Source organism: Oncorhynchus clarkii, chromosome 12 (assembly GCF_045791955.1).
Source record: "Oncorhynchus clarkii lewisi isolate Uvic-CL-2024 chromosome 12, UVic_Ocla_1.0, whole genome shotgun sequence".
Classification (NCBI taxonomy): domain Eukaryota; kingdom Metazoa; phylum Chordata; class Actinopteri; order Salmoniformes; family Salmonidae; genus Oncorhynchus; species Oncorhynchus clarkii.
In genome coordinates, this window is record NC_092158.1 from 76192588 (window position 1) to 76217565 (window position 24978).

The following is a 24978-nucleotide window of genomic DNA, read 5'->3' on the forward strand; positions in this document are numbered from 1 at the left end:
CAGAAGTGTCCTCACTGGTCCATTTTAGCAGCCGTTTTGGAAATGCATTTGCAGAAACTTGTGCCTCTTATCACCACTAGGGGTCAGTCTCCTCAGGGAACCACGTACAGTGGGGAGAACAAGTATTTGATCCACTGCCGATTTTGCAGGTTTTCCTACTTACAAAGCATGTAGAGGTTTGTAATTTTTATCATAGGTACACCTCAACTGTGAGATGAAATCTAAAACAAAAATCCAGAAAATCACATTGTATGATTAAGTAATTAATTTGCATTTTATTGCATGACATACATATTTGATACATCAGAAAAGCAGAACTTAATATTTGGTACAGAAATCGTTGTTTGCAATTACAGAGATCATACGTTTCCTGTCGTTCTTGACCAGGTTTGCACACACTGCAGCAGGGATTTTGGCCCACTCCTCCATACAGACCTTCTCCAGATCCTTCAGGTTTCGGGGCTGTCGCTGGGCAATACGGAGTTTCAGCTCCCTCCAAAGATTTTCTATTGGGTTCAGGTCTGGAGACTGGCTAGGCCACTCCAGGACCTTGAGATGCTTCTTACGGAGCCACTCCTTAGTTGCCCTGGCTGTGTGTTTCGGGTCGTTGTCATGCTGAAAGACCCAGCCACGACCCATCTTCAATGCTCTTACTGAGGGAAGGAGGTTGTTGGCCAAGATCTCGCGATACATGGCTCCATCCATCCTCCCCTCAATACGGTGCAGTCGTCCTGTCCACTTTGCAGAAAAGCATCTCCAAAGAATGATGTTTCCATCTCCATGCTTCACGGTTGGGATGGTGTTCTTGGGGTTGTACTCATCCTTCTTCTTCCTCCAAACACGGCGAGTGGAGTTTAGACCAAAAAGCTCTATTTTTGTCTCAGACCACATGACTTTGTCCCATTCCTCCTCTGGATCATCCAGATGGTCATTGGCAAACTTCAGACGGGCCTGGACATGCACTGGCTTGAGCAGGGGGACCTTGCGTGCTCTGCAGGATTTTAATCGAGGACGGCGTAGTGTGTTACTAATGGTTTTCTTTGAGACTGTGGTCCCAGCTCTCTTCAGGTCATTGATTACTGCCGTGTAGTTCTGGCCTGATCCCTCACCTTCCTCATGATCATTGATGCCCCACAAGGTGAGATCTTGCATGGAGCCCCACAGCTCCCTGGTCTTGGCCATTGTGGAGAGGTTGGCGTCTGTTTGATTGAGTGTGGACAGGTGCAGTTAATACAGGTAATGAGTGGAGAACAGGAGGGCTTCTTAAAGAAAAACTAACAGGTCTGTGAGAGCCGGAATTCTTACTGGTTGGTAGGTGATCAAATACTTATGTCATGCAATAAAATGCAAATTAATTAAAAATCATACAATGTGATTTTCTGAATTTTTGTTTTAGATTCCGTCTCTCACAGTTGAAGTGTACCTATGATAAATATTACAGACCTCTACATGCTTTGCTAGTAGGAAAACCTGCAAAATCGGCAGTGTATCAAATACTTGTTCTCCCCACTGTATTTAGGTCGATCCCCCCACCCCAAAATAACATGCACTCTTAATTTGACTAGCTACAAGAAAAAAATATTCAGCACATCATTCATTTTCATTTTATTATAAAAAAACAGTATTTGAGTCCACAGTTCTTTGTACAGTAAAAAATATTAAATTAAACTCTCAATGTTCTGAGCAGAAAGATAAATTGGGGTTGGGAGGAGGGACAGCAATTATTCTGGGGCAGGAGAAGGGGACCAGTGCATTGGGCTCTTGAGCTGCTGGGGTTAAGTCCAGAGGGAAAAGTAAGGGTGAGGCAGAGTGTGACTGGTCAAAACTCTCCCCTTCCTCAGTTCTATGCAGCACAGTTCATTTGGATCCATTCCCTCTGTTTTACAAGAACCGTAATGTCCTATGCACTGGCGGACCCCCCCATACCTCATGTACTCTAAACTTTACAGGCATATAGGTATGTGCCCCCCACCTCCAATACTAAGTGTCTTACAGGAGTGCTCACACATGAGGGTGAGGGAGGGCATGTGTGTTCAGTGAGAGGGATGGCCCTTCCAGTATTGATGTCCAATGGCTAGGCATTTCAAATGTAGTCTCCATTGGCCACTGAAACTTGCAGCAGGCCCTCAACCACAAAAACACTCATTTTATTCCAGATTGAAAGCCCAACCCAGACATCAGTGAAATGAAATAACCCCACCCTCATTTCAATAACAAAAATATATTCTATATGAATTGTAGCAGTCTTAGGGTATATGCCAACAAACCATCAAAAAACAAAAATAAATAAAGTAAACCCAAACTTAAATGAAAGATATGCATGATGTTTGGATTTATAATATTAATCCAAATCACTCTGCTAAACTGATTTATGGATAAATTACAATAAGTCCATTGCATTAAATCATTTGCTCTTACATTTTTATTTTGTATTTCTTTAAAAAAAATCTTAAACATTTCTTAAAAAGGCAAATACTCCCATAGTCCCAAACCCCAAAAATATTACCTGCGTCGTATTCTCTAAGGGAGATACCATCCCCCTATTTGTACACAATTGGCAAAAAATATATTAACAGCAATAACTTACCATTCATTTATTAATTAATCGACGTGTTGATTTATAGTTGTATCTCCCATAGGAAGTTCACTTCAATGTATTTTTTTATTGAAAACATTAAATAATATTAATAGTAAAAAAAGAAAAAAAAGAAAGGCTAACACTGTCCCAGGTGCAGTCCCGAAAGCACGGCGAGGCTACATGTCTAAAGTGTTATGATTAATGTTCTGCCCAAGGTCCTGGCTGTTCCCAGACAGCATGTCAGGTCCTCCAGGCCCATGGAGACCACCCATCCCACTGAGTTGAGACAGCATGGCATTCTGGTCTGACCCAAACTGGTCCATTGAGTTCTGCTGCTGAGGCGGCTGTTGAGAGGGGACCACCATACCAGGGTGGTGCTGGGGTAGCTGGCTCGGGTGCGGGGAGCCTGTCTGGGTCTGTGGGGAGATATGGTGAGGGGAAGGCTGGGGCTGCATGCGCGGGGAGGGGCTAGAGTGTGGTGGCTGGGACTGGGGTCGCGGGGAGGGCTGTGGCGAGCGCACTTGGTTGCTGAGGGACGTAGACAGCGTCTGGCCCTGCAGGTGAGGGGACTGGGCCATCTGCTGCTGGGGGCTCATGGGGCTGCTGTGCTGGGCCGGAGAGCCCCCACCCAGGTGCTGCTGCTGTTGAAGCAGCCTCTGGTGCAGTGCCTGCTGGAGCAGAGCCTGGGAGGACTGCGGCTGGGGGGCGCCCTGCGGGGGCTGGGGCTGCTGAGGGGGGCCGCCTACTCCAGTACCCGGACCCCCCTCAGCCCCCTGGTGGCCCACCATGGCATTCTGGTGTTGTTGCTGCTGCTGCTGCTGCATCTGAAGTTGGTGCTGATGCTGGAGCCTCTGCTGGAGCACTGCAGCAGCCTGCTGCTGGGCCACCGTGCTGGGGTAACCCTGCTGCTGCTGCCCTGGCTGGGCTCCAGGCTGCTGCTGCAGTCCAGACTGGCCCTGACCAGGCTGCTGGGGGGCCATGCCCGGCTGGCCCATGTAGCCCTGCTGCTGGAACTGGGCATGGTTCCCAATCTGTTGCTGCTGCTGTTGCTGTTGTAGTTGGAGATGCCTCCTCATAAGGAGCTCTCTGAACTGGGGATTTATGTTGGCCATGTTAGGTGCCTGCTGGCCTGGCATCCCTCCTTGCTGATGCTGTTGATGCTGCTGAAGTGCTGCCACCTGTTGCTGCTGCAAACTAAGCATAGGACGCTGCTGCTGCGGTTGCTGTTGTTGTTGTTGTTGTTGTTGTTGTTGTTGTTGCTGCTGCTGTTGTAGCTGCTGTAGCTGGGTCATGGTGGGCATGTTGACTCCCTGACCCATGTGCATACCTGGCTGACCAGCCACAGCATTCACATTGACCTGTTGGCCACCCATACCTCCTGGAACTCTGCCTGGACCTGGCCCGCCAGGGGCTCCTGGGGGTCCTGGGCCCCCCTTATACTTGGAGGCTCTCTGCTTGATAAAGGCAGCCATTAGCTGAGGGTTTGAGCGGAGGATGTTGAGCACCTGCTGTTGCTGCTCGGGTGAGCTGGGGGAGCGAAGGGTACGCAGCAGTTCCTGAAGGGCAGCCTGCGGGAGGTTCCCACCCCCAGCCGCACCACCTTGCTGCACCATACCAATCAACCCACCAGGTCCCTGAGCCTGCTGCCGCTGTTGCTGCTGAGGCGCCACCATGCCTGGATGTCCCATCATGGCTTGCCTCTGTTGGGGTGGCATTCCCTGGCCGGCCCACTGTTGCTGGGGGTTCTGAAGCGGGGGACCAACCCTCTGCTGCTGCACCTGTGGAGGCAGCTGGCCCTGGGGGTTAGGCTGCTGGGGCTGCTGCTGCATGGGGCCAGGGCCCACCATCATACCTGGAGGACCCTGCTGCTGCTGCTGCTCCATGTGAGCCCTGGCAGCAGCCTGAGCCTGGGGAGGCAGCCCCTGGGCCCCCACCATGCCCACCCCAGGGTGGGCCATGCCCATCTGGCCCTGGGGCTGTTGGTGGTGAGGGTGCAGAGGCATCATGCCAGCTGCCTGCGCCGCCTGCCTCTGTAGGGACATCTTCCTTTGGGCGTCTGCCACTTGTTGAATCTTCATGGCGATCTCCACAGCCGCTGGAGGAGGCCCTGAAGGAGGTTGCTGCTGCTGCTGGGGCATAGAAGGCTGGCCAGGGTTGGGCTGCTGTTGTGGTGGTTGCTGCTGAGGTGGTGTGGCTGGTCCCAGGCCCGGTTTGCCTTGGGACTGAGGGTGCGGTGAGGAGCCTGGAGGCCTGTTGGTGTAAGGGGACAGGCTGTTGGGGTGTTGCTGGAGCTGTTGAGGGTTTGAGGCTTGGGACTGCTGCTGGACCTGAGGAACCATCTGCTGTTGCTGGGGGGAGTTCATCATCCCCCCTCCTCCAGGCATCTGCTGAAACTGGTGGTGAAGCTTGTGGTGCTGCTGAGGCATCCCACCTTGCTGCAAAGTTCCTCCACCACCCATCCCTGGCTGGGGCCCAGGAGGCATATTGGGCTGGGTGGGTGTCTGTGGTGTTGGGGGCTGGGTGCCTCCTGATGTGGGTGTACTGGGGGCTGTGGTGCCATTGTTACCTGGTGATGGCAGCCCCCCAGGAGGTCCTCCTCCACCGCAAGCAGGCTGGCCCACCCTTTGCATGCTGGCCATCCTTCTCCGAAGCATCTGAGCCTGCTGGAGACGGTGCTGGAGTTGCTGCTGGCGGAGCTTGTGCTTGATGTTGAGGCAGAAGGGTACGGGGCACTTGTTCTCCTGGCAGTGTTTGGCATGGTAGCAGCACAGAGCAATGAGTTGCTTGCAGATGGGGCAGCCACCGTTGGTCTTGCGCTTGCATCCCTTGGTGTGCTGCACCACACGTTTCATCTTCTGGCAGGACGGCAGGGAGCAGTTGGCATTGCGGCATTGGCAGGCGTGGACCAGGGACTGAATGCAGCGCTGAATGCTGAGGCGGCGGGAGTCCCCGGGGCTCTGAGTGGCAGCGGCCGCTGCGTTGTTGCTCTCGTCGTCCAGGCCCAGGCCCAGCTTCTCCATCTTGTGTTCATGGCCCTTAGTGTTATAGCAGGTGATACACAGGTCGTAGTCCTCGCAGACGGTGCAGTGGAAGCGTGTCTCCACGCTGGCCTTGCACTCGTTGCAGGTGTAGACGAAGCGGTCCTGGCTCTGATTGTGTAGCTCCACCAGCATGCACATGGAGCTCCACTTGGCTCTCCTCAGGGAGGAGAACTCCAGGTGCTTGTCCCGGGCCAGCGTCAGGAAGGCGTCACGCCCATCCATCAGGTCGCAGGCCATTAGGGGGTCCGGGTCCGTGATGGGGGGCAGGGAGTTGGCAGTAGGGCCGGCGATGAGACGGATCACAAAGAACACCTGTATGGGGCAGAGAAGAAAGGATGAGCACTGGGACTGAGAATGTGTTTGTGTGTGTGGCTTTTTTTAGAAGATGGCGACAGCATCAAATACCTCCTTGTGTTTCTCCATACAAGCGTAGAGCTTCTGGGAGAGGTCATTGGACACATTGGGCATCCCTGGTTTCTTCTTATTGGCTCGGATCAGGCTGCTGTTCTTGTTCTTGCTCGTCTTCTTACTGTTCTTCTTTTTGGCATTCTTGCTGTCACTTTTCGGGGCCTATGTGTGGAGAACACCAGATTAAACGCCAATACATTCCATTAAAGCACTGAATCTGAAGCAGCCTCGAAATTGACCCAATTAGCAATGGTTCGTCTGTCTATCTACCCCCATCATATTATTGAGGACAACCAATATCCCACACCCTGTAGCATATTCACAAAAACACTCCCCTCTCCTGTTGTATTGAAGTCCTTACACTCACATCTACGCTCTCGCTGGAGGTGCTGTTCTCCTCCCTCTTCCTCTCCTCCTCCTCCTGCTCCAGCTCCTTGATGCTCTCCTCCAGCACGTTGGGCCAGAAGTCCCCCTCAAAGTATGGTAGTTCGTTGGCGCTGGTGAGACGGTCCTCTGTGGCCTGCTTGAAAACATCCTGAAACAGAGCATGAATAAGATGTGTCAAGGGGGGGGGGGGGGGCTCCATGCATACAATTACCTCAGAAGAAAGCAGTTGGATTTCTGCCTGGCACAGCCTGTGCTATGTCTGACAAAACAAAACTGATTGTAGTCACCTTGTAGTCATGCACAATGCGCTCAACTACGGCCTTGTCCAGCATCTTCTTGTACCACTCCTGTAGACGCTTGGGCTTGGGGATCTTCTGGTCCACAGGATGACAGTGGAAGATGTAGTCGTCCCCTTCACTTGGGGGACAAGCCCAGATGTGCCCCGTTGTAAACCTGCCATGGGAGAGGTAGGGTTGAAGAATCAGACCAGCAACTGGAAAGAGTGAATCTTATTAGAACAGTAAAGTAGAATGAAATCTGCAACCGACCTTTTAGAGATTTAGTACATATCATTACACTATGTTTAGAGTGATGAGGTCAAGTCATGTTCTCAGGAATCTATACCCACTAATAGGTTGAGCTTAGTTATAAAAAATAAAAAATATATATTTTTTTTAAAGGGCCTTGTCTCTTACCCCAACTTCTTGACGTACTCCAGGTACCCTATGAGTATCTCATGGTAGACGCCTGTGCGGAGGTGTCGAGGTTGGAAGAAGTGCACGCTGTCCAGGTAAGAGATATACACGCGTCTCTGGTTGGGCGGAGGGCTGTCTGAACCGTACTCCTGCACATGCATGCCGAAGAAGCAGACGTCAGCCCCGTCTATGTCCTCGAACGCAAACAGCGCCTTCGTCCTGTAGGGAAAGGACTCGGACATCTCCCCGGTGTCCACAAACCTGTATCAGTTAAAGGAGAGCGTAAGTAGACACACCCACACAAACCTGTATCAGTTAAAGGAGAGCGTAAGTAGACACACCCACACAAACCTGTATCAGTTAAAGGAGAGCGTAAGTAGACACACCCACACAAACCTGTATCAGTTAAAGGAGAGCGTAAGTAGACACACCCACACAAACCTGTATCAGTTAAAGGAGAGCGTAAGTAGACACACCCACACAAACCTGTATCAGTTAAAGGAGAGCGTAAGTAGACACACCCACACAAACCTGTATCAGTTAAAGGAGAGCGTAAGTAGACACACCCACACAAACCTGTATCAGTTAAAGGAGAGCGTAAGTAGACACACCCACACAAACACTGTATAGGCGCTGTACCACGAGAACAGATAACGTTGTTAGGATAAGTCTAACTCTCCAGTCTACAATGGGACTAATTGAAATCCCACACGAACCGTGAGTCCATTTACGCTAGGATCAATTTGACATCTTCCTCGGTAGTCTATATTTGACTCCATATTAAAGGATCACTACCCCTCAAGACTCTCACCTGGACTTCATGCCTGGCTTGACCTCCACCACCTTGTCGGAGACATGGACCACACGGATAGTGACGTCACCAGACTCTGGATGGTTCTGCCGCCTGAGGTAGTCATTCACTCGCCCCTCTAGGAAGCTGCCCAACTTAGTTTGAGGTAGCCCTGTGAAAATTAAGTAGGGGAAGAATAGAATGGGAGAGGGAGGGAGAAAGAGGAGGAATGATGGAGGACGGAAGGAAGAGAGGAAATGGGTGATAGAGATTAGAGGAAAGGTCACATGGTTTCGGTAAAAGCCAACCCAGTCTGGGGTGGTAGGTGGGTGTATAGGGGTTATGTCTGTTAAGTAGCTCAGAGCAGAGAACTTCACTAGTGACATTAAAGACGGAAGAACCACTGGGCTCTAATCTGGCAGTTAAAAAATGTTTTTATAAAAGGGCAAGTCAGAAGCATACAAACTCAACCACTGACTGCTTCTAGAGTGTTTCAGAGTACTCTGGAGTCAGTCTAAGGCACTTGGTCAATTCTAAATATCTAAAATGCCCTGATAGCTTTGTCAATTTGGCAACTAACATATCTGAGACTTGGACTAATCCTCTGAACACTCAATAAATCAAAAGAGATGACAAGGTGTAAACTAGATCTGACACCATATAAGGACATTTCCTCCTCTTCCATTCAATACATATTTCATTGAGATCCTTGTATGAGTCTAGGCCAGTTGGTCCTTTTAATTTGCACGCCCGCTCGCCTACCTGTGGCTCCCTAAAAACTTTGCCTTCATTGAGGGTGTGGAGAATGGGATGGGGGAGGTAAGAATTTCCACACGTGGAAGGATTTTAGGCTCGCAAAAACAGGACAACTGTCAAAAAGTTGTGGGGAAAAGCGTGAGTATCGATGCCATTGCAAACTGAAAACAATTCACCCAAAAGATGATGATTTCTGGACAGTGGACACCCACTAAGGAAAAAAAAAATGACATAAATAAGGCTCCAACAAGAAAAAAAAGAAAAAAATTAAAAGGAGGTCCATGACTGCCACGGTGACACATAAACCTTAAAAGCAGCAAACAGTAAACCGAGAAACCCTAAATGACAATGTTTTGCCATGGCCAGTGTGTACAGGCCTGGGATAAGAGTGAAATCAAACCAGAAAAAGCTGCAGCGGACAGGCAGCGGCAACTATTGTCTGAGGACTGGCTTCTGAAATACAAAAATAGGGTTGGTTACATATAACATTTTCACTGGGGAGGTACGAAAGGGTTGGGTCATGGAAATGGAAAAATAATGGAAAAGGGTAGAATGTGTGTTAACTGGAACACTCGTCCTCTCGAGTAGTGTATCAGGGCGTAGGGAATTAAACCAGACTGCCTCGGAGGAAATAAGAAAATTATTTGGAATACACAGTGCACCAAATCATAAATTTAAACAACGATTTGAAGGGGGGAAAAAGTCAATTGTGTCTTCACATGAAAGTATGGTGTTATACTTGTGGGATGTGTGTTTAGGAAATTAGCATGTGTCAGTAACAGAACCAAAGGAGAAGAGGGATAAAGAGAACACCGAAAAGAAACGGCTGAGTGACTGGTGAGGGGAGGGGAGACAGACTGACACCCCGGATGAAGATGACGGTAGATGAGCAACCCCCTTTTTATACTTACTCCACTTACTTCTGGCTGCGTATTTGTTCTCTTTCCGCGTCTTATTGGCCTTCTTAAGGCAGCTGTCACATACAAAGCTGTGGAGATGAGAGGAAAAGGAACACACTTTAAAATACATCATACATGCATTTGTTATTTACCATTTCTCAGTGGCCTTCAGCTTCACTTATTTGCCCTACTGAATAAGTTGTCTGCAATGAATGTTGTAAGGTATTGCTGAGGGTCATGATGGCAAACGGGCAACACAACCACGGCAAGATTGAACCTGGAACTGCACCTTGGAATAAAGTGGGCGGTTTTACAGTTCTAACAGTCGCATTAACGTAAGATGTACAGAATGAGTATGCAAGTTGGCTCACCCTGCCGGCCATATGGTGTCATTATGCAGGACACAGATTTGGTGCATTTTACGCCCGCAGTCGGTACATTCCACAAGCCTACAGAAAAGAGAGAGGTGGACAGAGAGAGTCACAGGTTATTGATACCATGTGTCACACACGGGAAAAGTCATTATCTTCTCAACAGGAGGTTCAACTAGCAGAACAGTTCAAACACAAAAGCCATGACGATAACCTAGAGTAACTGACTAAAGCACAGTAAAGATTAAATATTACAGTTAACAAATATTTCACAGTATCTAAAGTTTCTGCAAATGTACCACATGGAAAACGTATGGTTTAAAACCAAGTACAGATCAAATGTAAAGGGAAAAAAAGAGTAGGTACCATTCTGGGTCGAGTGTGTCATTCTTCTTCCTCTGAAACTGATCTTTGCTGATGGACCTGTGAAGAGGAGGGAGAGAGGCCCAGGAGTGTGGGAGGTAAGAACAGACTCAAGCCAATCACTGGGCCAGAAATGCAATGTACTATATTACAGCCACAAAGAAGTCACAAGCAATAAGAGCAGGCTCTGGCTTTATACAGGCTAGGATTCAGACATTTTGAAAACATCATCTAACACTTCTGGAACATTAGGAGCCCTTGGGTTTTAGCTGAAAAGAGGCAGAAATCAAGTAAAAGGATGGAGACGGCAGTTGAGGTGAACTGCTGCCTTAAGAGGTAGAGGAGAGAGAAATGCATTTGATCTTTATTTTAAGTTGACCATTTCACTAAGGGAGAGACTGAAAAGGTATTCAGTGATGGGGAGAAAGAGAAGTCCCATTGAAGAGCTTAAACATTTCTCAATCGCATTGATAAATCAAGGGAACCAAACAATATTTACATGTCATCAAAATGAGCAATAGAAGAACCATGTCAGTATTAACATGGTGGGGGGGGGGGGGGCTGGTACTCACGTCTGAGGCTGAGAAGGATCATCCCCCAGGGACACGCACTCGCCCTGGATTTCGTTGAAACACTTCTCACAGAAGTGGTACCTGTCAGCAAGAAGCCCAAATTGTGGTGAACTAGACCATTCGCCAACCGCACAGCCAATCACAGAGAAGGCACGAGGAAGCAGTCACCAATCAGGCAGGGCAGGACAGGCCAGGAGAAGAGCAGAGGGCAAGGTCGTCGCCAGGTAGCAGCCAATCATGATGCAGGGTTTTTGTGTGGGCAGGTGTTTTGATTTTGCAGTTAAAATTTGGAGTGGATGATTGGTCACACCAAAGCAGGCCAATGCAGACATCACAAGCGTTAAAAAAGGAGGGAGAGAAGGGAAGAGATGGGGGAAGGGAGGGCAAAATGAATATTAAAAAAGCGTGAAATAAATCGTTACAGGTCAGACGAGGACGATGGAGGGATGAATAGGATGGGAAGAGTGAGGAACATGGAGAACATAACATCCAACGAGGACAGAGATCCAATGCAAAGCACATATTAGTGTCAGTCAGTGAGTGGACGAAAACATAATTAAAGGGATACTCCGAGATTTTGGGAGCGAGGCCCTTTATCTACTTCCCCAGAATCTGATGAACTCGTCGATAACATTTTTATGCCTCAGTGTGGTTAAGAAAGTTAACTAGCGAAAATGCTAACTAGCGTTAGCACAATGACTGGAAGACTATGGGTAATTGTGCTAATGCTAGTTAGCATTGCCTCTCTTCCTTCATACTCGACAGACATAAAATTAATCCACAAGTTAATCTGCCAAAATCCCAAAGTATCCCTTTAAGTTAACACAGTAACAAAGGGGGGGGGGCTCAAAAAACAGTGTGGATGAGGAAAAGCAAGTGGTAGTGCAACAGCGACCCATCATCTTTCTGCTCCATTTATAAAGAGGGTTCCTTTCTTGTGTTGGAGGGGAATTATCATACATGTAGTGAGGTTGTTAATACTATGTTGCCCTAACGTAACTACACTATAGTGATTCTGTCTTGACGGTGAAATGAATCAAGCTTTGTTCAATTAAATGTTCTGCAAATCAAAGTGTTCACTGCAGCTGTGCAGCAATATCGCCCTGCGTCTTATTTTAAGTACTGTGTCCAAAAGCAATTATCTATCCATTTGCCAATTATCAGTTTGATTCAATTCCTTACCTGTAATTGATCAATACATTTCTCTATATATTCTAAGTAGACTAGTGAAAACATGTAGATTTCAAAAAAATCTCAAGACAGGGAACCCACTTTGTAAATGTCAAAAGTGAAAATTAAATTGATGAAGGATGAAGATGAAAATGGTGGCAGGGTATAACCATTTAAAGCCATATTAAAACTTAACTCATCTGTGATTGAACAATGCTATATTGCAGAGAATATCAGCATGCACAATAACATCACAATAACACAATCACTCAAGTAGATTTGTGAAATGTGGATTTATATAAAATATGCATAAAACATGAATTGTGTATGTGTGTGTGTGTGAGCGAGAACCCTTGAGGGTATGAATGACCCTATTCCTTTCAGTGTCTGGGTATGTGAGTTTGTTTGTGCTTCTGTACGCCCCTTACCTGTTCTGGTAGCTGAAATAAGCAGCGTCGCGCGGGATGGTGCATAACTGTTTCCCATAGCAGCATAGTGTTTGAGGGGAAAACTCAAGCTGCAAACATAAGAGGACATAGTAAGAGATAGTCTATGTACTGACAAATACTTAACCAGGAAGCCAATTATTTTGTACGATAGTATGTTTAACAGGCAGTGGTAAGGAGAGAAGGTGAAAGCTGTGCTGTCTTCAATGACTGATGTTACACACATCCACTCACCTTCCTCCCGCAGCAGTAGCCCAGGCCCTGCATGACCGGGTCGATTTCGGCTTCGAACACCTCGGCCAGCTTGGAGCAGTACTTATAGACGCGGGACGTCTTGCGGTTGTACAGCCAGGCGTTGTTAAACATGAGCCAGATGTCATCCACGTATTGCCAGGGCTCCTGGTACTGTCCCGTGTCCAGCTTACGCTTTATCGTCGACAGGTCTATGGGGTTCTTTACAATGTCAAAGTAGTCCTGGAGAGGACCAAGCCCAGGTGTCAGCGAGGTTACGGTTCAGCCCAGAAAGGAAGGTGGGGAGAAAAGGGATGTGGTCATTGATGCAGGGGGGGGGGGGGGGGGGGGGGGGGGGTAGAGAAGACCATGGTCGTCATCATCATTGTAGTTGTTGTTGAAGTAGCAGAAGTTGTGGTGGACATCCAGGTGGAACCAGAGCAGGGGAGAGAAGAGGGTGCAGGGGACAATGTTGATGGCTGCAGAGAGGTTCACATGCAGACAGAGAGACATGACAGCTTCTCCCCTTCACCACTCAAACTTTGCACCATTTCTACATTAAAATGGGGAACAGGCCAAGGAAGGACACTGGGGTGGCCAGGCTTGTCCCCTCCCATTCTGCCCAAAATCAAACTTCTCCTCAAATCAAGACTAGATTAGTACTCTAAAGGCAGACCAACTTTTACATCCAACAGTTATCAGAAATGACAGGAAAAGCACCTGTTGTGCACTGTAAATTTGTGTTTGTTTTTCAAGCAGTGAGACGGTTCCAGAGCAACCGCTTTCTCCTCTACAGACTCTCCTGAAGGAGAACATTTTCAGGGCATGAGTCGGGGTGCAAAGCTGAGGTGAACAGAGCAGTAACATCAGTCAGTCAGGCAGTAACAACACACACGCTGGTAAACTGGCAGCATGGAGGTTGGCAACACGGCAGTCAAAGCCAAGAGCACTGAGACAAAGGGGCAAAGCCAAGGATCTCTCTCCGTCTCCAGGGAAACACAAACAGGAAATGAGACCCTTCACTTTGACAAATAAAGGACACAGCAGCCTGTGATGCATGAACACATGGCACAAAGTATGCTGCATTCCATTCATCTGAGCTCAATTACAACAACTATGAGTGTTGTTTCTACAAGTGTATTGGAAATTGAGGTGTGATAATCCCATTGTGGATGGATAAATCCCTGCACTTATAAAAGTGTGGTATTGCTGGTTATTAAAGCATGTTAAAAGTATTTGAGCAGTTTGAGCCTGGTTGTGTGTTCATGTTGAATACCCAGGTGGTGTTCTGGGGTCAGGTGCATCACTGGGGCTATTGAGGGTTACTGAGGAGAAGTGTGCCAATGACCTCTGAGAATGGAGTAAGTGTGCCCTAGCACTGCTTGAGGAGAATTAAAACTATGGTGAGGACCATACGATATTAAATCCCCCTCTCAGGCTGCATTTACAGTCAGCCTATAGTTCTGATCTTTTTCTACTAATTGGTCTTTTGACCAATCAGATGAGCTCCTCTGCCAATAATTGGGGGAAAAAGATCAGAATTGGGCTGCCTGTGTACATGCAGCCTCAATGGCGTACAAACAATTATTGTAATTAGTGCCAGACATTGCCTGGGTATCTCTTCACAGGTGTTCAATAAGAGGTCTGAGATTTTTTATTTGCTAGCTATTAGCATTATCTGAGACACACTACTGCTACATACAGGCATTGGCACAACTCTTCACATAACTCACAATCAACTTCAACAATACTTATTACTGGCGAGGAACTGTCTAGAAAGCGTCTATGAATAGGCATATGTGGGAGAGAAAAAAAATGCAATTGAAAGAAGGCAGTTGAAAGAATAAAAGTAATGGGCTATGAACATTTTTGGCTAGTAAATTTCCCTTTTAGGGCATGTTACTTTAAACGCAGAACGGTGATGTGCCACTGATAAAATGGCTGCTTATTTTCGGCCTTTTGAAGTCTGATAAAAGGCAAAAACACAAGCCGCAATTAACAAGGCCCAGGGGTCTAACATTCATGGCCAGGGCCAAACCACCTCTCAAGTGTTGATTTTAATCAAAACTGACCGGTAGAAACCAATCCAAAAATATTTTTGTTAAATTCTAACAGACAGAAAGGTTTAAAATTGCATCTCTTAAATGTTACTGACAGACTTATTGATTTCTGCTAACTTGGTTTACAAGCAAAACAAGTTTTAAAAAATGTACATAGCATTGATGTGTTTTTTTTGTGGTGTAAGAGAATTCGAGAGAAACAAGCATGAGCTGACACACACACACCTACCCAAGAACCTACAGTAAAAACCAACTGACCTACGTTTGATGTATAGTATACTCTACCTGAGCAGAGACAACACTCAAATTCAGGATTGAGACAGCTTTCTCTAACACACACACAGTATCACTACAACTCCCCTAGCCAACAGTCACTCCCTCACCCCACTCTTGCACACATGTGGCAGTGGTAAGGATGAAGAGAGGGATGAAAGAAAAAGGAAAAAGAAAAAGGAATGAGAGAAAAATGAACTAAAAAGAACGGTAAGAACGTTTTTAGAGGGAAGCAAAATGGAAGCCAGCGCAGTCCCTTACCAGGTTAGTTTTGTTACTAGTTCGAATACGTACGGGTATTCCCAGTAACTGGGGGTCCACCGGTTGGCGGAAGGGCAGAGACTCAGGGTCTTGGCGGTACAAGGCCTCCAGGGTGGGCATCAGAGCCTGACGCAGCTCCTCAGGCTTAAAGACTGGGGTAGTGGAAAGAGGAGGAGAGAGGGAGCGACAGAGGAGAGGAAGTGGGGATGTTGGCAGTGCAAGTAGTGGAAAAGGAGGAGCAAGAAAGATGTGAAAAATTGTTTTTGATTAGGCTATTTACCGGTGAATACACACGTCGCTTCAAAGATTCATAGCCTAGATCTATACACCATGTCTAGGTGAGAAACAAATGTTGAGGTACATTACTCCAGGTACATTACTCCTATGAAGAAGAGAGGAAAGAGTAAGGGGTGGGGGTCTTACTTTTCCTCTTGTTTTGAGCGCTGGCGGGGGAGCTGTGCGTGCCCGATGCCCCCGACCTCTCCTCTTCGTCTTTGGGCTCAGTCTTCACCTCTGGCTTCCTGTCTCTGTCCTCCATCTTCGGCGTTGCTACCGATGACGATGTGTCCATAGGCTCGCCCTTGCAGCCGTCGCCTGAAGGCTTCTCCTTCTTAATCTGAGAGGGGACATCATGTTCAATATCCTATACACATTTCCAGACATCATCCTGAATGTAATAAAATCTGTTAGCTGTGTGTAAAATAATCTTCACCGCGCTGGCTAGCTAGCACTGTCTTTTGCTTTTGGACCCCTGCCTTAGAAAAACTGGAAGCCTCACCTCAGGTTTCTCCTCTGACTTGATGTCTGCCTGTCCCTTGCCCATCTTCCCAGAGGCCTTCCCCTCACCCTGGTCCTCAGCATCCTCATCGTCCTGCTGTTTCACCTCCATCTTGGGCTCAGCTGGGGCAGGGGCGTCAGACGAGGTCAGCTGGGAGCTAGGGTCCACGCTGCTCACCGAGGCCGGAGTGGAAGCCTGGCCGTCTGCCGTCAGTGAAGACTTCTGAGACAGCTGGGAGGACAGAGAGAGAAAAGTTAATGGAAAGGAAATGAATAACAGAACCAGCCAAGAAAGATAGTGAAAAGAGTGAACAGGCAAAGACGTAGACCAACAAGGAACAGAGGGCAAGAGAACGGCTACGGTGTCTGTCCAGGCAACGAGGGAAATCTCAGAGACGTGACGGTATATGGGAGGTATAGCCAGAGATCAGGGATCAGCTTAGAAATCCAAAGAAAATAACTTCTGACAACCACAAGGAGTTGGGTTAGTGAGACTATGGGGGAAAACTACTCACTGGAGTTCGCGGAAGCTGGGTTGGCACATGGGCATTCTGGGTAGGCACAGACTGAGCCAGACTGAGGACTCCAGAAGCTCCACCACCGTTTGTCTGCTGTTGGAGCTGACTGGGCTTCTCCGAGTTCATTCCTTGCCCCATTGGCTGTGACGACGCTAGCTGCTGCTGCGGGAGCGGAGCGGCAACCTGGGGCGGGTTGGGCGTGTGAGGCTGGGGGGTTTGCGAGCCTGGCAGACCAGGCGGCGTCTGATGAGGGGTTGGCGTGAGGCTGCGTGCCGGGGAGGGGGAGTTCTGTCGGATGGGGGGGCAGTGCAGGTGTGAGTTGAGCTGAGAGGAGTTTGGCAGTTGCAGGTTGGAAGGAGGGCCTCCACCTACACTGCCTGGCCCCATAGAGCCCTGGGAGGGCCCTGATCCTGCCACTGAGCCTGGCTGGGCTGCAGGGCTGCTGACCGGGAGCGAGGGCGGCGTGGGCATCTGGGCCTGCTGGAAAACACCATGGAGGAGACGGTTAGAGTCTATAGCCAACAACTACTTTACTGTCACCCTTTACTTATAGCATCGGTTCCAGTATCTATTTACCTGTGCCACGCCTCCTTGTGGCCCTGGATGGTTCATGCCGACTGTGCCAGCCCCGAGGCCAGGACTGGACCCAGGAAACTGACCAGGAGGGAGGTACTGGGCCACGTTGGGCTGCCCCATCCGCGTTGGCCCCATACCCATCTGAGTGAGACCAAACAAGATAAATTACTCAATTTTGTTCTAATGAGACCATGGTTAAAATATAATACATTTCTATCAATATTGAATGCAGTTAAACTTAATTTTGATATTTGTAATGAGAGATGGCGACGAACCTGATTTAGAGGTCCACCAAGTGGGAGGGGAGGCGTTGACCTCTGACCTAATGACTGCATACCCATTTGTCCAAACTGATTCATCCCTGAGACAGACGAGAGAGAGCAAACCAGTAACACACATTAGCCACCATTATATGTCCACCCTTCAGACTGGTTCGGTTTGTGCCAAGCAGGAAACTAAGCTGAGCATATACAGTTAAAGTCGAAAGTTTACATACACTTTGGTTGGAGTCATTAAAACATGTTTTTCAACCACTCCACAAATTTCTTGTTAACAAACTATAGTTTTGGCAAGTTGGTTAGGACATCTACTTTGTGCATGACATGTAATTTTTCCAACAATTGTTCACAAACAGATTATTTCACTGTATCACAATTCCAGTGGGTCAGAAGTTTACATACACTAAGTTGACTGTGCCTTGAAACAGCTTGGAAAATTCCAGAAAATTATGTCATGGCTTTAGAAGCTTCTGATAGGCTAATTGACATCATTTGAGTCAATTGGAGGTGTACCTGTGGATGTATTTCAAGGCCTACCTACCTTCAAACTCAGTGCCTCTTTGCTTGATCATGGGAAAATCAAAAAGAAGTCAGCCAAGACCTCAAAAAAAAATGTAGAACGCCACAAGTCTGGTTCATCCTTGGGAGCAATTTCCAAATGCCTGAAGGTACCACGTTCATCTGTACAAACAATGGTACACAAGTATAAACACCATGGGACCACGCAGCCGTCATACCGCTCAGGAAGGAGACGCATTCTGTCTCCTAGAGATGAACGTACTTTAGTGCGAAAAGTGCAAATCAATCCCAGAACAACAGCAAAGGACCTTGTGAAGATGCTGGAGGAAACCAGTACAAAAGTATCTATATCCACAGTAAAACGAGTCCTATATCAACAGAACCTGAAAGGCCGCTCAGCAAGGAAGAAGCCACTGCTCCAAAACCGCCATAAAAAAACCCAGACTACGGTTTGCAACTACACATGGGTACAAAGATCGTACTTTTTGGAGAAATGTCCTCTGGTCTGATGAAACAAAAATAGAACTGCTTGGCCATAATGACCATCATTATGTTTGGAGGAAAAAGGGGGATGCTTGCAAGCTGAAGAACACCATCCCAACCGTGAAGGACGGGGGTGGCAAAATGTTGTGGGGGTGCTTTGCTGCAGGAGGGACTGGTGCACTTCACAAAATAGATGGCATCATGAGGGAAGAAAATTATGTGGATATATTGAAGCAACATCTCGCGACATCAGTCAGGAAGTTAAAGCTTGGTCGCAAAAGGGTCTTCCAAATGGATGACCCCAAGCAAACTTCCAAAGTTGTGGCAAAATGGCTTAAGGACAACAAAGTCAAGGTATTGGAGTGGCCATCACAAAGCCCTGACCTCAATCCTATAGAAAATTTGTGGGCAGAACTGAAAAAGCGTGTGCGAGCAAGGATGCCTACAAACCTGACTCAGTTACACCAGCTCTGTCAGGAGGAATGGGCCAAAATTCACCCAACTTATTGTGGGAAACTTGTGGAAGGCTACCTGAAACATTAAACAATTTAAAGGCAATGCTACCAAATACTAATTTGGTGTATGTAAACTTCTGACCCACTGTGAATGTGATGAAAGAAATAAAAGCTGAAAGAAATCATTCTCTACTATTATTCTGACATTTCACATTCTTAAAATAAAGTGGTGACCCTAACTGACCTAAGACAGGGAATTTTTACTATGATTAAATGCCAGGAATTGTGAAAAACTGAGTTTAAATGTACTTAGCTAAGGTGGAAGTAAACTTCCGACTTCAACTGTAGGAACAACTTACCTGCAGGGTTCTGCATCCTGTTCATCATCAGATTGGGTCCGGTGGGTCGAACCATGGAGGGGTCAGCATGAGAACCATCTGAGAGTGAAGAGAAACGCATTCATTAGCTTTGCATCTATGGCTTCAGTAACCAGGTTTCCATCCAACCATTGCATGCGGATGAATTAACTGACGGCCTGATGGAAACAGGAAATGTGTCTGTAAAATATCCTCATTTCCAAAAACAAAATACGCTAGACAAGGGTGGATAACTGATTAAGCGACAATTCCGGTAGAAATATTGATATAATAACCATCATATCGAAGTAATCTCAGAGTAACGCAATGATATGTTACATTGTAGGCCTACCACCACAACACGACGTGAAAAAGCATGAGTTTATATGCAGATTAAACAAGCTATGATCAACTTCACATGGTGGTTAAGTGCATGGTGATCTTGCAAGTTTCCCCAAAATATTGACGGTAGGCCATTATTTGAATGTTGGTGACAATATGATTGCTGCTTGGCTGCCAATTAACAAATAAAAAGGTTCTTGTTCTTATTCATATCATATAACCCACCCTGTCCACTTTACCAGCATACTTGTGTAATTAACAGTTTCTGTGACAAACCCATCAGTAGAGTTGAAAATGTGATTGAAACACATTGAACTTCTGTTATTAGTTACCGTACCTGAGAATTAACCGCAAAAGTACATTTTATATGCATTCTGTCATTACACATACAATTTCATGCAGCTTAAAAGCTATTTGTCACATGTGCAGAATACAATGGGTGTAGACTTTACAGTGAAATGATTGTTTTCAAGCCCTTCCCAATGATGCAGTTTAAAAAACAGAGAAATCAACTAAAAAAAACAAAACAAGAGGAATAAAATAAGTTTGATGGACACAAACCTCTGCTGGGAGAATGCTAATTTAGTTTTTATGCTGATTTTTGAAGTCTTGAAAATCTGTTGCCCATTGGATGGAAATCTAGCTATTGAAGTAAATAGAGCCAGGCAATTGGGATCAAGCAGTGCAAATCACACCTATGTTGAAAGAGAGTAGCGACAGCTGAAGTCGGAGGTTTACATACACTTTCGTTGGAGTCATTAAAACTTGTTTTTCAACCACTCCACAAATTTCTTGTTAACAAACTATAGTTTTGGCAAGTCGGTTAGGACATCTACTTTGTGCATGACAAGCAATTTTTCCACCAATTGTTTACAGACAGATTATTTCACTGTATCACAATTCCAGTGGGTCAGAAGTTTACATACACTAAGTTGACTGTGTCTTTAAACAGCTTGTAAAATTCCAGAAAATGGTGTCATGGATTTAGAAGCTTCTGATAGGCTAATTGACATCATTTGAGTCAATTGGAGGTGTACCTGTGGATGTATTTCAAGGCCTACCTTCAAACTCAGTGCCTCTTTGCTTGACGTCATGGGAAAATCAAAAGAAATCAGCAAAAAGAATTGTAGACCTCCACAAGTCTGGTTCATCCTTGTGAGCAATTTCCAAACGCCTGAAGGTACCACGCTCATCTGTACAAACAATAGTACCCAAGTATAAACACCATAGGACCATGCAGCCGTCATACCGCTCAGGAAGGAGACGCGTTCTGTCTCCTAGAGATGAACGTACTTTAGTGCGGAAAGTGCAAATCAATCCCAGACCAGCAGCAAGTACCTTGTGAAGATGCTGGAGGAAACGGGTACAAAAGTATCTATATCCACTGTAAAACGAGTCCTATATTGACATAACCTGAAAGGCCACTCAGCAAGGAAGAAGCCACTGCTCTAAAACCACCATTAAGAAAAAGCCAGACTACGATTTGCAACTACACATGGGGACAAAGATCGTACTTTTTGGAGAAATGTCCTCTGGTCTGATAAAACAAAAATAGAACTGTTTGGCCATAATGACCATTGTTATGTTTGGAGGAAAAAAGGGGGAGGCTTGCAAGCTGAAGAACACCATCCCAACCGTGAAGGACGAGGGTGGCAGCATTGTGTTGTGGGGGTGCTTTTCTGCAGGAGGGACTGGTGCACTTCACAAAATAGATGGCATCATGAGGACGGAAAATTATGTAGATATATTGAAGCAACATCTCAAGAAATCAGTAAGGAAGTTAAAGCTTGGTTGCAAATGGGTCTTCCAAATGGACAATGACCCCAAGCAAACTTCCAAAGTTGTGACAAAATGCCGTAAGGACAACAAAATCAAGGTATTGGAGTGGCCATCACAAAGCCCTGACCTCAATCCTATAGAACATTGTGGGCAGAACTGAAAAAGCGTGTGCGAGCTAGGAGGCCTACAAACCTGACTCAGTTACACCAGCTCGGTCAGGAGGAACGGGCCAAAATTCACCCAACTTATTGTGGAAAACTTGTGGAAGGCTACCTGAAACGTTTGACCCAAGTTAAATTGTTTAAAGGCAACGCTACCAAATACTAATTGAGTATGTAAACTTCTGACCCACTGGGAATGTGATGAAAGAAATAAAAGCTGAAATAAATCCTTCTTTACTATTATTCTGACATTTCACATTCTTAAAATAAAGTGGTGATCCTAACTGACCTAAGACACTGACTTTTTACTAGGATTATATGTCAGGAATTGTCAAAAACTGCAGTATGTTGTCAAATGTGTGTGTGTGTTTAAAGTGTCTACTCACTGGACGGCTGTCCAGGGGCCAGAGGTGACTGGCCCATGCCAAGGGGTCCCTGTGGCAGGCCTGAGGGGGACATGCCGGGTTGCGTGGGCATCATGCCCTGCTTCTGTAACCGCGTCCGCCGCTTCTCCTCCAGTTCCTTCTGGATTTTATAGATCTTCTCAGCCAGGAGGTGGTAGTACTCCGCCTGGTAGCGATTTAGGAAATTCAGTAAATGTATATACACCCTCTAGTCCGCCATTACTTGTTGTGGTCAGTTATTGAATACGGTGATTTAAACTTTCTTGTATACTACTGTAATACCAGTCTTCACCCACAACATTGAGGAGTCAGTTCTCACCCTGCTGTTGGCCGACTCGTACATGTCCCCCTCTACTTTACGAGCGTAAGCCACCAGGTTCTCCATCCGCCGGTCCTTCAGCGCAGCCGGGTCCGGGGTGGGGAAGATGGCCTGCACACTGCTCACCCAGCAGACGGATAAAGAGATACAGAGAGATAAGCCAAAAGACACCGACAGCCTGCAATGAACCATAATTGTGTGGTGTGGGTGCAGTCCAGAGTCACATATACAGAGTACCCGTCTAATAGCAACAGCAGATAAAACACTTTTTCGTTTAAACTGCAATGGCCTACGTGTCCCCCTCTGTGACTCTGGTGCAGTCAGGGCAGACTCACAGCTTGTGGACGAGGTGGTTGCGCAGGTCCTGAGTGATGTCCTCGTGCCAGTTCTTCCTCATGCCCGCGGCTGAGGGAGGGGTCGCCATGGGCATGGAGCCCAGGCTGCCCACCCCGCTGCCGTCGTTCATCAAACTGAGAGACGACGAGAGAGAGAAAGAAACGACAAGCTGGAAGTCATAATTTTGCTCAAGGTAGTCAATGAAGTAACTTTGTGAACTTGTGAGTGTGTTGCTGTGTAAAATAATGTTTTTAGTCTTTAGAGCTGGCAGGACCATAAAAATCAGTATTGAATTCCAGGGATAGTGAGTTCTTACCTCGATTAACCTCTACCCCTGCACATTGACTCAGTACCGGTACCCCCTGTATACAGCCTCATTATTGTTATGTATATGTCTTGTTACTTTTTGATTGATTCAATTATTATTTATTATTTTACTTTAGTTAATTTAGTAAATATTTTCTTAACTCTATTTCTTGAACTGCATTATTGGTTAAGTGCTTGTAAGTAAGCATTTCATGTTAAGGTCTACCTACACCTGCTGTATTCGGCACATATGACAAATAAAATGTGATTTCAGGGGGAGGGTATGAGTGTGTTGTTGTACCTTTGCACATTCATATTGTTGTGAAGCATGGCGTCTGGTAGCAGGTTGGACTGATTGGGGGGCTGCACCCCCACCCCTCCATTCATCCCCATGGGGTTCCCTCCTACAGGGGCAGATAAAGAGAGGACAGGTTCAAAGCAGTTCCTTTCCTCAGAATCACAACCATTCACTTTAAAAATGTTCTCCTGCTCAATCAATGACTAAACTAAGAAGTCTGCTACACTGCCCCTGGTTGTTGTTCATTTTTCCTCCTCTTCACCATCACTGTTGTTGACGAGCCAATGCCCACTCACCCATGGCGTTTAACGACCGCATGCCAGGCTGGTTGGGCAGGTTGGACTGCGGCGGTTGCTGAGGCATCTGGTTGCCCTGGTAGGTGAGGCCCAGGGCGGCGTAGGCCCTCTCAATGGAGCTGGGGTCGATCTGGCTGGGTGGGGTGAGGTTAGGGGTGCTGGGCTGACCCCCTGGCACTGCCCCTAATGAGTTGCCCAGGCCAACCCCAGCACTGCTTAGTAAAGCTGTGGAGATGGAGGGAGAGGGAAAAGAAGTGAGAATGAGAGATAATCAACTTGCCATGATCGATGACGGGAACAGATGCTGAACAGGTAGCCATCTTGGTTCAAACACACGTAGTACATCACAATGCAGAGGACGGACACATAGCTCAATACAAACCACACTCACACTGCTGGTTCCTTTTGTCTCCAGCGTTCTTTAGCGGCAGGCAGACAGGACAGTCGTGCCGAGTACAGTTCTTCCAGTGAGAGATGATCTGTCGTGACGAGGCACAGTGTGCCACTGAGGGGGAAGAGAGAGAAAGAAGGAGAGAAAGTGAGACAACTGACAGCGCAACACAATGACCGTGTCCCAGTAGAGACCTAATGTCAGCAATAAGGCGGGAGTGGAAGCCACTTCAGAATATTAACAAACCAAGAATAACAGTATTGAAAAGGACTACCAACTCACCCTGGCAGGACTTGCCAGCCTGGCAGTGGGTCATGTGGTTGAGGACGTTCTTCATGGTGCGGCAGTGGGGCAGGCTGCACTGGCGCACCTCCCCGTTGGCCTGCTCCCGCCGCTGGCACTTGTGGGCGTGGAGCAGGAGCACCAGCTGCTGCTGTATCAGCTTGCGCTTCTCCGGGTCGGCAGTGGGAGGCGCTGCCCCCGGACCTGTTGCCACAGTACCAAGGCCAGCCTGGGCCCCGGCTCCAACCACAGACACTGGCCCTACTGCAGAGGTCTGCTGTGAGGCCTGATGACACAGAGTGAAAAGAGAGTGCGTTAACCAGAGGGGATAGGGGGATGTAGAAGGAAGATGGCTGGGATAGAGGGGCTGTATGGAGGATTAAAGACAAGGGCCTTTAAAAAGGGAGATCAAGTTGACAAGGTGGGATGGGCCGAACTAAGGGCAGTGGGTTGTGAGTTGATTACCACTTAAGTCCAGAGGGTCTTTAATCTAGTATTTTAGTAGGACTGACAACACCAATATCACAATGTTTTTTCCATGGCAAAAATGAAAACACAAAGCAGACCAAACTCTTTAGTTCTTTAAAAACCTGCTGTATGTAAAATAGTGTGTTATAGCTTGGGAAACAAATAACTGACTCTGGATGACAACATAATGACACTTGTTTCCAACACTAGGGCTGTTAGCCTAAAGAAGTTAAATCCACTTCATGTTTTGTTTCCTTGCCACGACACGTATTGCAATACTAGTATTGTCCCGGCCCTATATTTTTCACTAAAATAAGAGGAACAGAAAAAGAC

The 24978-nt window shown here is 47.0% G+C and overlaps 1 protein-coding gene across 3 annotated transcripts in view; it reads right to left on the reverse strand.

Annotated features, from left to right (window-relative positions):
• Positions 1-1589: 1589 nt before the first annotated feature.
• LOC139421312 (histone acetyltransferase p300-like) overlaps positions 1590-24978 on the reverse strand; it is a 29159-nt gene continuing 5770 nt past the window's right edge. The window contains exons 4-29 of one of the 3 annotated variants that reach the window (XM_071172066.1): positions 24178-24463; positions 23896-24009; positions 23505-23729; positions 23212-23314; positions 22604-22738; positions 22269-22386; positions 21932-22115; positions 19267-19344; positions 17448-17533; positions 17173-17313; positions 16594-17076; positions 16080-16310; positions 15725-15917; positions 15335-15453; positions 12711-12950; positions 12459-12547; positions 10861-10941; positions 10292-10348; positions 9926-10003; positions 9576-9643; positions 7921-8071; positions 7110-7370; positions 6702-6867; positions 6395-6562; positions 6025-6189; positions 1590-5931 (exon numbers count right to left, since the gene is read on the reverse strand). In XM_071172066.1, coding sequence (XP_071028167.1) covers positions 2755-5931; positions 6025-6189; positions 6395-6562; positions 6702-6867; positions 7110-7370; positions 7921-8071; positions 9576-9643; positions 9926-10003; positions 10292-10348; positions 10861-10941; positions 12459-12547; positions 12711-12950; positions 15335-15453; positions 15725-15917; positions 16080-16310; positions 16594-17076; positions 17173-17313; positions 17448-17533; positions 19267-19344; positions 21932-22115; positions 22269-22386; positions 22604-22738; positions 23212-23314; positions 23505-23729; positions 23896-24009; positions 24178-24463 — 7197 coding nt within the window. In that variant the 3' untranslated portion in view covers positions 1590-2754. Of the gene's footprint in view, positions 5932-6024; positions 6190-6388; positions 6563-6701; positions 6868-7109; positions 7371-7920; positions 8072-9566; positions 9644-9925; positions 10004-10291; positions 10349-10860; positions 10972-12458; positions 12548-12710; positions 12951-15301; positions 15454-15724; positions 15918-16079; positions 16311-16593; positions 17077-17172; positions 17314-17447; positions 17534-19266; positions 19345-21931; positions 22116-22268; positions 22387-22603; positions 22739-23211; positions 23315-23504; positions 23730-23895; positions 24010-24177; positions 24464-24978 lie in introns of all 3 variants that reach the window. The other 2 variants (XM_071172065.1, XM_071172064.1) reach the window with 2 other exon arrangements.